Source organism: Sphaeramia orbicularis, chromosome 5 (assembly GCF_902148855.1).
Source record: "Sphaeramia orbicularis chromosome 5, fSphaOr1.1, whole genome shotgun sequence".
Taxonomy (NCBI): domain Eukaryota; kingdom Metazoa; phylum Chordata; class Actinopteri; order Kurtiformes; family Apogonidae; genus Sphaeramia; species Sphaeramia orbicularis.
The window spans coordinates 17,204,560-17,220,126 of NC_043961.1; the positions used below are offsets into that span (position 1 = coordinate 17,204,560).

At 36.9% G+C, this 15,567-nt stretch overlaps 1 protein-coding gene across 2 annotated transcripts; it reads left to right on the top strand.

The window, feature by feature from the left end:
- Positions 1-765: 765 nt before the first annotated feature.
- On the top strand, positions 766-14,795 carry bin2b (bridging integrator 2b). 2 transcript variants are annotated; one of them, XM_030134179.1, is made up of 12 exons: positions 766-1,164; positions 2,749-2,829; positions 4,772-4,826; positions 5,244-5,338; positions 6,478-6,573; positions 8,300-8,407; positions 8,489-8,574; positions 10,061-10,136; positions 10,251-10,332; positions 11,737-12,392; positions 13,351-13,443; positions 14,317-14,795. In XM_030134179.1, the coding sequence occupies exons 1-12, from the start codon at positions 937-939 to the stop codon at positions 14,425-14,427; spliced, it is 1,767 nt and encodes a 588-aa protein (XP_029990039.1). In that variant the 5' UTR covers positions 766-936; the 3' UTR covers positions 14,428-14,795. The 2 variants fall into 2 exon arrangements, with proteins under 2 accessions (XP_029990039.1, XP_029990040.1); XM_030134180.1 differs by having other exon boundaries at positions 768-1,164; positions 10,251-10,333; positions 11,741-12,392.
- Positions 14,796-15,567: the final 772 nt, after the last annotated feature.

Here is a 15,567-nt window from a genome sequence, read left to right on the forward strand (position 1 = left end):
TTGCATTTTACACCAATTATTTACATGGATTGATAGGATTAGTGGTTCAGAAGTTGTTAAACATCTTAGATCAGTAGATGGTTTTGGTCGTCGGTGGCTGTTTGGGTCTTTATGGTAGGGAAGAGGATTAGGGCCATTGGAAAAAAAAAAAAAAAAAAAAAGTCCAACATATATTTTTTGATTATTATTCTGAGAAAAAGTCAGAATTCTGAGATTCAAGCCAGAATTCTGAGAAAAAAATCAGAATTTTGAAATTCAAGTCAGAATTCTGAGAAAAAAGTCAGAATTCTGAGATTAAAGTCGGAATTCTGACTTTTTTGTCAGAATAATAATAAAAAACATATATTGGTCCTTAATTAATTAATTTATGTATTTATTTTAATTTTCCCCAGTGGCCCTAATCCTCTTATGTATTATGGGTTAATGTCATTCAATTAAATATTAGAATGTGGAGTTGTTTCTCATCTGTTGTCACCATAATCATCAGGAGCTCAAATAGGGAAATAAAGACCATTTGTCCAACATTCTGGAGAGCAGACCTCCACCAGACAAACACTGACAGATTACTGACTTGGCTGCCACACAAACCCTTTAAATCCATTTTGTCCTGACTCATGTAAACGCACCTCCAAACCCGCGTGGCGCTGCTTACGTCACTTCGCTGAGTCAGTTACACATCACCTGAGAAACGCAATCTGAACACATAATTTGCAGGTGAGTGTTTTTGGGTGACCCACACCTCCCCAGGATACCAACAGGGAGTGGAGGAGAAGTTTTGCAACTCTAGTCTGTTCTGTTTGCGCATCAGACTAAGACGCGCAGAAACAGTTCGCACTAATTCCTCCAACAAGTTTGAACAAGAACAAACTCCCCGTGACGATCATCTGACGGATTTTCTTCCAGCTGAGCCGAATCCTGCTTCGTCTTGACATTTGCATGGTGTTTTGCTCCACCTCCGTCGCCTTGAGCTGCCGTCGGTGCGTCCTCGGTGGAACAGTTCCTCAAGAGGAAGCAGACGGGAGGCGGACTGTTGCGCACAGACAGGAGAAACGTACGCAGACGAAACTGACCATGGCTGAAAATAAGATGGGTCCAAACCTCCAGGCTGGAGCTGGATTCCTCGCTAAAAGGGTCCAGAAGTCACTGAACCGGGCTCAGGAGAAGGTAAGCGTCCACACACAGGCTGATATTTGATGGTGTGGAGATGCAGATCCAGCCCACTCAGGACAGAGTGAGGCTGGTAACTTTAATCTGGGGAGGTGGATGTGTCCTTTACAAAAGATATTTCTAATTTCAGTAGGACTTCCTGGTTAAATAAATCCATTTGATGTGGCATAGATCCATTAGACCAATCAAAAGCCAGACAGAAGTTATAGAGGCTGTGGTTTGTCGTATTTGCATGAATGGCTTCCACATAATTCACTATTTAGTCCCAATTTAAGTATAAAATATGCTGTGTTGCCTCTTATCTCCAGCATCATTCTGTGTCAGATCTGTGTCAGTCTTCATACCAACTGATAAGGAAATAAACCCATGTCAAGACTTTTTAATGAGATATTTTAAGGTGGGCTACTGTCAAAATGAGTGAAACCAGAAGCTTTTAGTGCAGATTAATGTACATGACCACAAAACACATATCCAAACCTTATCTACATTTGGGTAATTCATCTTTTTCTTGATGCATGAGTAAAGTATTAGAGCAGCATAGTGTTGTTCAGTTGACTACTACAGTACAGCTGTGTATGTATGTGTGTGTGGACACAAAAGCTGCCACTTCCTGACTGTGCACTTCCTCTCACTTGCTGAGTTCTTTGCTCTCAGTTTGTGGTTGCACTAGCTTGATTTCACTGCTCCACCTCTAAAACAGCAGCAAACTGCAACGTTTTCATCAGACAGACTATTTATAACTGCTGGAAAACAGGAGCGTAGTAGACATGAAAATGACAGACCTTAAAGTTAAAGGTCATGGCTTCTGTAGGTTGGGCCTTCATTGACTGTGGAAGAAGGACGCTGTAATAGTTAACCTCATGTGTCTGGTTCAGGTCAAGCATGGGAGTGTGTGGTATATGGTGTGTATAGAATAAATAAACAGTATTGGAGGATATGGCCAAAAATATTAGCATGATAAAGACTTTCATGCTGCACAATGACTTGAATTGTAGTCACAATATAAACCTCTGCAAATGTAGAATCTCATATGGTTTAACTGGGTGCAGAAAGTAAAAAAAAAAAAAATACACCTATATCTGGTGATATTGTGAATATACTGACAGTGAACAGGGAGAAGTGTTCTAGAAAGCATGCAAAATTAAAGGAAAAATACACTTTATGCACAGGATAGTCTGTGCATTTTCAAGTAAACTAAAGTCATAAATGATCAGAACATGACGACAAAATGGACAGTCCTAATGATCCCAATAAGGCACATTGAATAAAGATTATAAATAAATGAATGAATAGATAAAACTGGTGTACCCACCTGTCAAGGTAGTTAAAGTACCGACAACAACAAAGATACATCAGTAAAGATCTGAGAAGAATCTGTGAGCAAAACCTGGACATATAATGATATTCTGTTCTATTCTATTCTATTCTATTCTATTCTATTCTATTCTATTCTATTCTGTTTTTTGTTCTGTTTTGTTCTATTCTGTTCTAGTCTAATCTAATTTTGGGAAGGATCACATACTAATAGTATTCACTCATGTGTAACAGGTTTGTCATTTAGTCTTTGCTTTTCCTTCTCAGGTTCTTCAGAAACTGGGCAAAACCATGGAGACAAAGGATGAACAGTTTGAGTTATGTTCTCAGAACCTCAACAAGCAACAGGTACATGAACATCCAGCATCTTCTATGTGCTCGTGTTCATCCTTTCTCACCACAGACAGAGTTTTGTTTTTGCCGTTTTGTGCCATGATGCCAATGCGCAAGTTCAGACAATCAGCCTAGCCTTGAAAACAGGAAATATCTGAAGCAAGATTCAGCCATTTACTTTCTTATCTAGTGTGTATGTGGACTGTTTGTTTTGTCTCTTCGTTAGGTGTGTACTCAACTTTCTTTTTTTTTTTTTTACCTTTATTTAACCAGGGAAAAAAACCTTTTTGAGATTAAAAATCTTTTCCAGAGTCTTGTGGAACAGACAGCAGCAGCAGAAGTTACAGAAAATAAAGATTTAGTTCATACATCCACACTAAAACCATACATAAAACACTAAACTAAAAACATACAAATAAAACACCATCAATAATTTTAAAGGAATTTAAAAGGTACTAAAAGTGTAAAAACAATGTCCCTTAAAAGCATCTCAGAGCAGAATCCAATTTAATCAATTAGAAAAACATCTACATCCAGATTGATCCTTTCCCCATTCATTTAAAATGACTTTGAATGGATTTACAGAGACCAGTTCCTTCAGTTTAATCTCCTTCTGTAGGTTCTGTTCTATTCAGTGGAACTAGAACATTTAAAAGCTTTCTTTCCCAGTCCTGTTCCAACTTTTGGAACATGTAGATATAACACAGCAACATGACTCATCAACTACTGTGACAAGAAGAGAACGTCAAATGGACTAAAACCACCATAAAACCTGAACAGGAGGACAGACCTGAACCAGGATCTGCTCCTGAAGGACCCTCCTACACTGTCTGTGGACTGTATTTACAGTACAAAAAGAAAAAAAACAACTGTTAATAGCTTTTATGTATGTATGTATGTATGTATGTATAGATAGATAGATAGATAGATAGATAGATAGATAGATAGATAGATAGATAGATAGATAGATAGATAGATAGATAGATATTGCTTCTCAGCATTTTTTAATTAGCATAACCACCTATCAGTCAAACTTCTGGGACACTGATCTGCTCAGTTCAGTTGCAGAGGGGGTTGTTAATCGGTTTCAGCTGCTTTGGCATTAATGAAATTAACAACAGGTGCACTAGTGGGGCAACAATGAGACCACCCACCCAACAGGAATGGTTTTACAGGTTGAGGCCACTGACCTTTTTTCCCTCCTCATCTTTTCGGGCTGATTTTTGACTAGTTTTTCATTTGTCTTGGGTCTGCATCTCTACTGAGAGCATGGTGTGGTACCTGGATGCACAGGTAGTCCAACTCCTCCACAGTATGTGCTGTTGCCAGAAAGTTTGCTGTGTCCTCCAGGACGGTCTTAAGAGCATGGAGGAGATTCCAGGAGACTGGTAGTTAGTCCAGGAGAGCTGGACAGGGCTGTAGAAGGTCCTGAACCCCTCTGCAGGACCAGTATCTGCTCCTTTGTCTAAGGAGGACCAGGATGAGCACTAGCAGATCCTACATATTGACCTCCAGCAGGACACTGGTGTGAATGTTTGTGACCAAACAAATCACAAACAGACTTCACTGGGGTGGCCTGAGGGCCCGGGGTCCAGCAGTGGGCCCTGTGCTCACTGCCCAGCACCATAACGTGGTCAGGCATTTTTTAAAGATACACATGACTGAAAGCTGCTTCAGTGTTCCACACAATAATGACAGAACAATTTGAGGTGAAACTGACAAGAAGAAACAGGAAGGAAGTAGACGTTGACAAGACACAGCGCTTTCGCTTCACCACAGCCATCGCCACATCAGACGTAGTGATTGTTGTTGAATTAAAATGGAACACTGAGGCCAGACAGTTGTGTTCACTGCAGGCGGAAATAGTTGGACTGCCATCCAAAAACACTCTGATTTTACTGTATAATATCAGATACTTTGGATGAGCTTCTGACTGGTTTTGTTGTTGTTTTTGCAGATCGATGGAAGCAGGTTGTTCAAAGATGTAAAAGCCTACTATTCAGCAGTAAAAGGTGGGTTTGCATTTTCGTACTTGCTTTATTCATAACAGTAAAACCACGAGAGGGAAGTGAGCGTCTTCTATTCTTGGATCCAACGTTGGCTTTTGCAATTCCGTCTGCGTTGCCATGTTGAACAAGAACAAAGACAACCCCGCAGTTAAAACAGCCAACACAGCATTTTTATATGATTCATTTGCAACACACAGTTAAATTCTAATGTTGTCAGCTTCTGGGGGGGGGGGGTCCGTGGGCTCCACTCAGGAAACTGATGTTGTTCTGACCTTCTCTCTGTGGGTGTAGCAGCAGAACCACAAACCTCCCAAAAACAATCCCATCACAATGCGCTGCTGATGCCAGATACTAACTGATGGAGTCATGATTATATCGTAGATTGAATTCCCTCCTACAACTTCCTGTTGTTTTCCACAGCTGTGCATGAGACGTCCAAGCGACTGTCTACGACGCTGAAAGACGTCTACGAATTGGACTGGAATGGCGTCGAAGACCTCGCTGTCATAACAGACGTATGTAAATCTGATCCATTTCACTATAATTAAAGCGGTAAATATAAAAAATTAAAGGCTTCAGTGTAGACTCCAGTCTATCTTCCATATCTATGTACTTTATAGAACTAACATCTAAGCATCAAATAATATATGTAAACAATAAATATACTCACTTTTCTGAAGCTGTAATGTTGATCTGTACAGTTCATGGCATAGTTTTCATAGTCCTATCATATTAGCTTACATTTTCCATTTGACATTTAAACATCAATTTTTTATTTTATTTATTTATTTATTTTTTGGCTCTGTTTTGGTCTCCTCCAGCACTTGAGAACAGCATAACCGGGCCTGTTTATATAACCATAAAAATCCAAAAACTGTTTCTAAACAGATAATTGTAATTTTTATTTTCATGCATTTCACAAATGTGGTAATTGTAAACCTTGGTTTAGAAGCTCCAGTTCATTATTGGATTACTTTCAGAGTTCGTAAGTACACAGTGATGGTAGAATCAAACTTCCTGTCATTGTCTTAAACTCACGTTTGACTACGTAACTTCTGTTTTCTACAATTTAATTGTTTTTGCACATGTGCAGACGTAACAGATTTAAATAAATCAGATTAACCTGTATACATGCATGAAGACACTGGAGTATTGGGGACAAATCCAGGTGTGTTAATCAGATTTATTACAATCAGATTACAGCTGTTATCTGATAAAACATGTCAGATTATACTGTTTACATGGTCAGTAATAATCTGATAACTCCAGAAATGAGATAATGATCAGAGTATTAGTGTGAATGCAAACAGATGCATTGTTCAGCTGCAAAATTCACTGCCATGTTCGCTGGTTTAATGGTAACTTTACTAGTTCTGTGCTGGTAACAAGTTCTTCCAACTCTGATGCCAAAATAACAGCAGCTGCTGCCAAAAAGAGCTGTTGGAACAAGTCAGTCTGAAGTTCTGCACCATGAAAATAAAACAAATACACATCATGATTTGATTCACTTTGCTAAAAACTGCAGCTTTAATTACAGTTTAGGTAGAAAAAATATCATAGGTTGTGCAGAGAAAAAAGCATTTAATGAAAGACGACAATTCAAAACACAATTTATGCAGCAAGAATCTGTATAATTATGTGATTTTTATTTTAGAGTGAAGACTTACTGTGGAGCGACTTTGAGGAAAAACTCAACGACCAGCTAGTTCGTACCATGGAGAACTACACAAGCCAGTTCCCAGAGGTCAAGGTAACCGGCTTTAATGTCATCTGTTTATGTATCACTAATTCCTTCGATTCTACCTCTAAAGATTCAAAGATTCTTTCTTGTCAATTCACTAGATGCACAGAACATACAGAGAATTGAGATACTGTTTCTCTCTCACCTTGTTTAGTGACATAAATTAAAAAAAAAAAAAAGAGGTAAAAAACAAATATAGTAAGTTTAAGTGTTTTAAGTAAGGGTTATGTCACATGACGGCGAGGACAGCATTTTTATTTGAAGGAACTGCTGCTTGACTCAAACCACAGGTGTCAAACATAAGACCTGTGGGCCAAAACCGGCCCACCAGAGGGTCCAATCCAGCCCGGGGGATGGATGAATGAAATGCAAAAATTACACTGAAGATGTAAACAATTAAAGGTGTTAAAATCTTTTTAGTTCAGGTTCCACATTCAGACCAATATGATCTAAAGTGGATCAGACCTGTAAAATACTATCATAATAACAGCTACAAATTTTTCTTTGTTTTAGTGTAAAAAAGTGAAATTGCATAAAAATGTTGACATTTCCAAACTATTCTTTTACCATATAACTTGAACCTGGTTGTCCTTTTGCAATAGTTTTACTTCAGTAGCATTTAGCCTAAACCACAGGTGTTAAACATATGGCCCATGGGCCAAAACCAGACCGCCAACAGGTCCAATCTGGCCTGTGGGATGAATATGTTAAATGCAAAAATTACACTGAAGATATTGGCGATCAAGGATGTATAAACCATATTAGTTCAGGTTCCACATACAGAACAATATGATTTAAAGTGGATCAGACCATTAAAATAATAACAGAATAACCTATAAATAATGACAACTACACCTTTTTTTGGTGCAAAAAAAAAGTAAAACTACATTTATGTATTTCTAAAGCTTCTCTATGACACACTGTGAAACAAAAGCTCTTTTTATAAATGGATACTCTGATCTTGTATAAAATGTCCTAATAAAGTTGTAAATAAAAGGTGTTTGTGTAAAATCCTTCTTATAATAATGTGCATAAAAGAGAAACTAACCAGTATGATTTGGCCAAAATTGGCCAAAGCTAAATTACATGAAAGTATTTACAGTTGGAAATTATCCTTTAACAAAAAATGTGAATAGCCTGAACCAATATGAAAAACCTGAAATGTCTTAATATAAATCAGTGTAGTTGTGCTAATATTCTGCCTGTTATTAAATGTTTTGTGTATTTGTAGATCCACTGTGTTCTGTAAGTTATAATGTACATGTGTAAATGATAAACTGAGACAATATATTGTTGATCGTTAAAATTGCACTTGTTTTTCTTAAAAAACTTCAGGTTATTCACATGTTTGTAAAGGATAGTTTGTAGATGTAAATATTTTCTTATGTAATTTTACTTTTTTCACTCAAAAACATAGAGAAAGGTTTGTGTTTGTCATTATTTATATGTTATGTTTTTACTGGTCTGACCCAGTTCAGGTCATATTTGGCTGAATGTGGTATGAGTTTGACATGTCATGTACTACAACAGGTTAATGGGTACATGGTAAACAGAGGCAGAATATTGTTAAAACATTTCAGGTTGTTTATGTTATTCATATTTTTAAGGAAACACTTCCATAATGTAATTTGACTTTTTTCACTGTTATTATTTTCCTGGTTCGGCTCACTTTAGATCATATTGGTCTGAATGTGGAACCTGAACTAAAATGAGTTTGACAATACCTGCCTTTTAGGAACGAGTCGCTAAACGTGGTCGTAAACTGGTGGACTATGACTCAGCACGTCACCACCTGGAGGCTCTGCAGAGCGCCAAGAAGAAGGACGAAGCAAAAATAGCAAAGGTAACGCTTCAGTAGGACAGAAGGACTGAATGACAACTCATAACGCAGTGGTTTCAGCTGGTTCCATATCCTCTTTCACAGGCAGAAGAGGAGTTCAACAAAGCCCAGAATGTGTTTGAGGAAATAAATAATGAGCTGAGGGAGGAGCTGCCTGTTCTATATCAGAGGTACGGACCCAAGAGATCATTTAGTATTATCTGTCATTATAATTATGACCATGATTAACCCTTAAAGATCTAAACAGCTGCCATTGACCAAAAGCATCTACTGATCTAAACTGTTTAATACCCATTGATCCACTAATCCTATCAATACATGTAAATAATTGGTGTAAAATGCAGTTTGTCATCTTTTCATGGTCATCAGATGTGACCCATTTGGATGTTCAGAGGCTCCATATTTACCGTGGAAACACCGTCATCTTCTACAACATTGAGCCTGTTTACATGACCATAAAAATCCAATAACTGTTAATAATCAGATAATTGTAATAATCAGATCTGATGTGGTTACATGCACTTTAGAAATGTGATAATCTTAAACCCTGGTTTAGACTCTCCATTCTTTTTCTTTTCGAGTACGTATGTACATAGTGATGGTAGAATAAACTTCCTGTTATTTTCTTCAGCTCACGTTTGACTATGTAACTTCAGTTTTCTATGATTTTAATAGTTTCTCCACATGTAAAGATGTAAAACAACTAAATAAATCAGATTAACCTGTATACATGCAGAAAGACATTGGAGTATTGGGGACAAATCCAGGTGTGGTAATCTGATTTATTATAATGTAATTACTGCTGTTATCTGATAAAACACATCAGATTTACTGTTTATATGATCAATAATAATCTGATGACTCCACAAATCAGATAATGATCAGAGAATTAGTGTTGATGTAAATAGGCTCAATGATTCACCAGTAAAACCCACGGAGTTTGATAAATGACAGTGGTTGTGCACACTTATGAAAAAACACTGTTTTGATATATTAACCTTTCAATTTAGTCTAAGCATTTATGAACATCTATATGACTGGAAAATGAAATATAGGAAAATATATGATTTTAACACAAAAATGCAAATGATCAAAGAATAAACACTGACAAAGCTCTTCGGAAAGGATCTTACTTTAGAGAGAAACCATAGAGAAAAATTAATTAGGAATCACCACAAATAATAGTTTTCACTGAATAATGCAGAATTGACAAGATAATATAAGAATTAATGGTAATAAATCACTTTGGAAAGATTAGATGTAAAGAAAAATTCATTTGTAAGTCATCACAAAGATAATTCTGGGTCTTTAAGGGTTAAAAATGAAGGAGATGTTGATTATCTATAGTACATATGAGTAAGTAGATTTTAGGAGGCTGATGTTTTATTTAAAACTAACACCATGTACTTGTGAGAATGCTTTCTAAACCTTTAATTGGCCAACTGGAGAAAAAAAATCAAATGCAGATGCAGAAATATGTAACTCTCAGAACAAATTATTTAGAAATCACACACACAGTGCTATTTATTTTTCACCATTTAAAACGTTCATGCATATAAATATATCTATAATATGTGTAAGGTGATGTAACAGAACTTGTACCTTATTTTCTGAATGCACTGTGTATTTAACGTTCTTTTTTCTTCGTTCCTGCAGTCGGATAGGGTGTTACGTGACTGTGTTCCAAAACATATCAAACCTGAGAGACATCTTCTACAAGGAAATGAGTGTGGTAAGATGAGACTCATATCTGGAGTTTATTCACTTATTGAGGTCAAGGCGGGGAAACTATATATCAAACAAGGGTTTTTATATTAAAAATGTGATTGTGTGCTTTGTGTCGCAGCTGAACCGTGAACTTTACAACGTGATGAAGAAACTGGAGACTCAACATTCAGGAAAAGCTTTTATCATCAAAGGGTTGAACAGGTGAGACTCAGGTTTTTCAGTATGTCCTCCACTGTGGTGTGTAAATATACAACACAATTAACTGACTGTCATCGGTTTATTTAACACAATCGAGCACAGCAACAGATTAGATTAAATTAGATTTGGCTAGATTAGATTAGATACTTTATTGATTCCACAGTGGGGATATTCACATGTGAAGGCAGCAACAGAATAAAGTGCAAGAAAAAAAATACTATTTACTATTTTTTTTAGATTTAATTTAATTTTACTATTATTATTTACATGTATTGACAGGATTAGTGGTTCAGGCAGGCGGTACAGAGTGCTAAAAACAAAAACAAACAGACTCAGGAACAGTTTTTATGCTAACGCTATTTGTGTACTGAACTCGGTACACAAATAATTTTAGTCTTATTTTAATCTGACAGTTTTTTATAATTTTCTTATACTTGTTGGTTCAGTTGGTGTGTGTTGTTTTTATATTATTTATTTATGTTTTTAAATGCACTTTAAAGGTTTGCACTTTCAATTTTGTTGTCTGTATTGGACGATGACAAAGACTTCTATTCTATTCTATTCTATTCTATTCTATTCTATTCTATTCTATTCTATTCAATCACTATTAGACATTTTAGATCAGTAGATGCTTTGTTCGCCAGTGGCTGATGTGTGCATGCCTAAAGATGGTGCAAAAAAACCCCAATATAAAATAATGATAGTAATAAAACTACACAGACTAATAACTACTGACAAGACGTGCCTCGTGTATGTTTACATTGTTATATTTGCACCTTTTTATACTACTTTTATATTTTTTTTTAATTTTACCTTGTTGTATAGTATATCTAATTTGCACATATTTCTATTGCACACTATCTTATATCTATATAATTAAAAAATAAATAAATAAATGTCTTCATTGTCTTGTTATTAGCTGTAAGTGCAATGTCACTGGTAGAGACTAACCTGTGTAATGACAATAAACTTTATACTATTCCATTCTATTCTATTCTATTCTATTCTATTCTATTCTGTTCTATTCTAGTCCATTATAGTCTATTCTATTTTAGTCTAGTATATTCCTTCTATTCTGTTCTGTATTTTCATCTATTCTGTTCTATTCTGTTCTATTTTATTCTGTTCTATTTTCATCTGTTCTGTTCTATGTTTGTAATGACAGGTTCAGCTGTTAATGCTCTTCATAAATCCTTTTATTTTAATCTTTGACTAAAGTAAATGTTACTGTTTTAGGGATAAATAAACCTTGCATCTGCTGTTACTTCATGGTTCTGTTTTCCTCACATACAGTAACTACAGACACTCTGTGAAACATAGCAATGAAGAGGAATAAACAAAGCTGCAATATTGTCATTTTCTTCCCATATCAACCATTCCTAATAATTACATATCTTTTAATGTTCGCAGCACATCAGGGAAATCCAAGAAGAGGAAGTCCCTGGTGATCTCCAATCCCATCCCATGTAACACCGCCTTCCCGGCTGACCATGTCTCCGTCCACTCCTCCACCCAAAATGGAAAAGACGCTGCGTCCTCCACAGCCATGGAGCGAACCCAGAGCATCTCTGAAACCAGTTTACCGGAAGAAACTGGTTCTGCGTCCTCGTCCAAAGACGTCCACACCTCAGACTCTGACCTGAGCTCCAGCGGATCCAACACTCCCAAGAGGCAGTCGGTGTGTGATGACAACAGCGACGGGAGCACGGGGAGTCAGGGTCCGGAAGGGGCGGAGGCGGAGGCAGAGCTCATAGCAGACCAGTCCGATGATTCCGGGGTGGGCGTGCCCAAATCAGAGGCGCCCAGTCAGGAAGTGGCGGTTCCGTCTGATTCTGCAGACAGTGACATTCCACAGAGTCTAGAACAGGAGGATGTGGGTGAACCAGCAGAAGAACTCAAACCCAAACCTGGACCAGTTCCTGCCCCACGCGTCTCCTCTCGTGTCACAGACGGTCGTCCACAGAATCCCACCACTGACACGGACAACGCATCTGAAAACCCAGACGCCACTGCATCAACAGAGGACTCCGATTCCCAGGATCCCCCTGGCTTCTTATACAAGGTACACAGCTGTACTTCAGTTAAACCCTAATGATCCGTTTTAGGGCAGGGGTGTCAAACATACAGCCTGTGGGCCAAAACCAGCCCTCCAAAGGGTCCAAACCAATGCTCGGGATGAATTTACAAAGTAAAAAAAATTAGACATTAGTCCTGACAAGTTGTTTTGGTCATGAAGTTAAACAGTATATTTTTCAGTTCCAGATGCCTGTTGCGTATTACTAAAATTGCACCTAATTTCTTTAGAAATTTTGCATTGTTCAGGTAATTCACAGTTTTTTGTTAAAGAATAGTTTGTAAATGTAAATATTTTCATGTAATTTTACTTTTTTTTTCTAAAACAGAAAAATTTGGAGTTGTCATTTTTTATAGATTATAATATTATTTTATTGGTCTGACCCACTTTAGATAGAATTGGTCTGTATGTGGAACCTAAGCTAAAATAGGGCTTCCTTTTCAAATTACATTATGAAAATGTTTACATCTATAAACTATCCTTAATTTTTTTTTTTTTTAACAACCTCAAACAACCTGAAAGAAAAATAAGAAAAATAAGTGCAATTTTAACAGTACACCACAGTTCATCATTTACAAATGTATATTACAACTTACAGATCACGGTGGATCTACATATACACAAAACATTTAATAACAGACAGAATATTGGTACAATTCTGCTTATTTTGCTTTAGACATTTCAGGTTGTTCATGTTCACATTTTTGTTAAAGAACAGTTTGTAAATGTAAACATTTTAATGTATTTTTAATTTTCTTCACTAAAACAAAGAGAACATTTAATAGTTGTCATCATTTATAGTTTATTATGATGGTATTTTACTGGTCTGATCCACTTTAGATCATATTGGTCCGAATGTGGAACCTGAACTAAAATGATTTTACGTTTTGGTTTGATCCCATAGTATAAATTATCATATGTTGATGTAATGTGTGTGTTTCACCAGGCGGTGGCAGTGCAGAGCCATGCAGCGTCTGAGGACGGTCTACTGCAGTTCGACGAGGGCGACGTTATCCTGGTTCTCAGCGGAACTCAAGAGGTTTGTGGGGGTTTTTTCTCAGTGTTTCACAGATGACAGATTACATGTTTCCTGTAAATATACCACTGTTTTTCTCGATGATCTGTTATCAAATAAACAGGTTGTAAGTCAGTGTGTCTGTAAATGTTTTTTAACCAGTTTATTTGCCTCTTGTTAGTGATGTACCTTTAATAAAGTCATCACCTTTACTTTCCTGCTTTCTGAGCATTTTTTCCCATGTTTTTGGGCCAAACATGTCAGACTGTATGAAGTATCTATCCCAGACCCATTGCTGCTCTGAACCAAACCAAATAAACATGGACACTTTCTAATTACATTCAGCTGCTACGTAAACAGTAACAGTACATCTTGCATATTTGGATACTGTACTCACTTTGTGTGTGGGTGTGTGTGTCTTTTTTACTTGCCTGTTTTTATATTTTTTATTCTTAACTGTTTTATAATTGATGTATTTTACCATAGAACATAAAACCAAATTTCATTGCACTGTACAATGGTATTCTGCAATGACAATAAAGCTTATTCTATTCTATTGTATTCCGTTTTGTTTAGTTCTATTCTATTTTGTTCTTTTTGATTCTGTTCTGTTCCATTTTGTTCTATTCTGTTCTGTTTTGTTCTATTTTATTTCATTGTATTCTGTTTTGTTCTATTTTATTTTGTTCTGTTTAGATCTATTCTGTTCTAATCTATTTTGTTCTATTCTGTTCTACCTTGTTCTGTTCTATTCTATTCTATTCTATTCTGATGACTAAACAATAGATTAAACTGCAAAGTCTAATCTAAAAAAAAAATATTGTGTGTATGTGTGTGTGTGTGTGTATTTGTTTCCTATGTGTTCAGTGTTTGATTCTGATTCTGGTTCTGGTTCAGGATGGTCTGGTGAAGGGGATCCGGGAGGAGACCTGGAACCAACACCGGGATCTACAAAACCACTGTGGGATGTTCTTGGAAAAACTGGTCCAGCCCGTTGAGGCGGAGTGAGGCAACGCTTGCTCACACTGTAATAGGTCCTCAATGGTAGTGACTCGCACACATGTACACACACACACACACACACACACACACACACAGAAAACAGGGAGTGAACCCATATGTTTTGGGCGCAGAAGCTGAACAAACAGATGAGCACCAGTCCCACATGGATCCTCTCATGCTATGATGTCGTAACCTGTGGAACAAAAGTGACGGAGCTTTTAGAACATTTTAGGAGGCGTTTGGGTTGTTACAGTATTTTTGTATTCTTGTATTTTTAAAGCTTTTCAATGACATACTGTGAAACAAAAGATCTTTTTATGAATGAATTCCCTGATCTTGTATGCAATGTCCTAATAAAGTTGTAAGTAAAAGATGTTTGTGTAAAATCTTTCTTTATAATAATGTGCACGAAAGGGAAACTAACTAGTATGAGTATGATGTAGACAAAACCGGCCAAAAAGTTCTGATCTCTCCCATGGGATGAATTTGTAAAAAAAAAAAAAAAAAAAAAAATACAAACAATCAGTGGTAACAAAATTATTTTAGTTCGGGTTCCACATTCAGAACAATACGATCTCAAATGGGTCAAACCAGTAAAATAACATAATTGCCTATAATTTCACTAAAAAGCAAAATTACATGAAAATATTTACATTTACAAACTTTAACAAAAAGTGTGAATAACCTGAACAAATATGAACAACATGGAATGTCTTAATAGAAGTGTAATTGTACCAGTATTCTGTCTGTTATTAAATGTTTTGTGTATTTGTAGATCCACTGTGATCTGTAAGCTGTAATGTACATGTGGAAATGATAAACTGAGGCAGAATATTGTTAACTGTTAAAATTGCACTTGTAATATACATGACATGACATGACATATTCAATGTCAGGGGGAGGTCAGACAGGAGGAGGAGCAGAGAGGAGGACAGACAGGAGGAGGAGCAGAGATGACAGACAGGAGGATGAGCGGAAAGGAGGACAGACAGAAGGAGGAACGGAGAGGAGGACAGACAGGAGGAGGAGCAGAGAGGAGGACAGACAGGAGACGGAGCAGAGAGGAGGGCAGACAGGAGACGGAGCAGAGAGGAGGACAGACAGGATGAGGAGCAGAGAAGAGGACAGACAGGAGGAGGAGCAAAG

Excerpts from the sequence above, each read along its gene's own strand:
- bin2b (XM_030134179.1), top strand. The coding sequence starts at position 937 with ATGGTGTTTTGCTCCACCTCCGTCGCCTTGAGCTGCCGTCGGTGCGTC. Across the intron at positions 2,830-4,771 it reads AGAACCTCAACAAGCAACAG|ATCGATGGAAGCAGGTTGTT; the intron begins GTACATGAACAT and ends TTGTTTTTGCAG. Across the intron at positions 6,574-8,299 it reads GCCAGTTCCCAGAGGTCAAG|GAACGAGTCGCTAAACGTGG; the intron begins GTAACCGGCTTT and ends CCTGCCTTTTAG.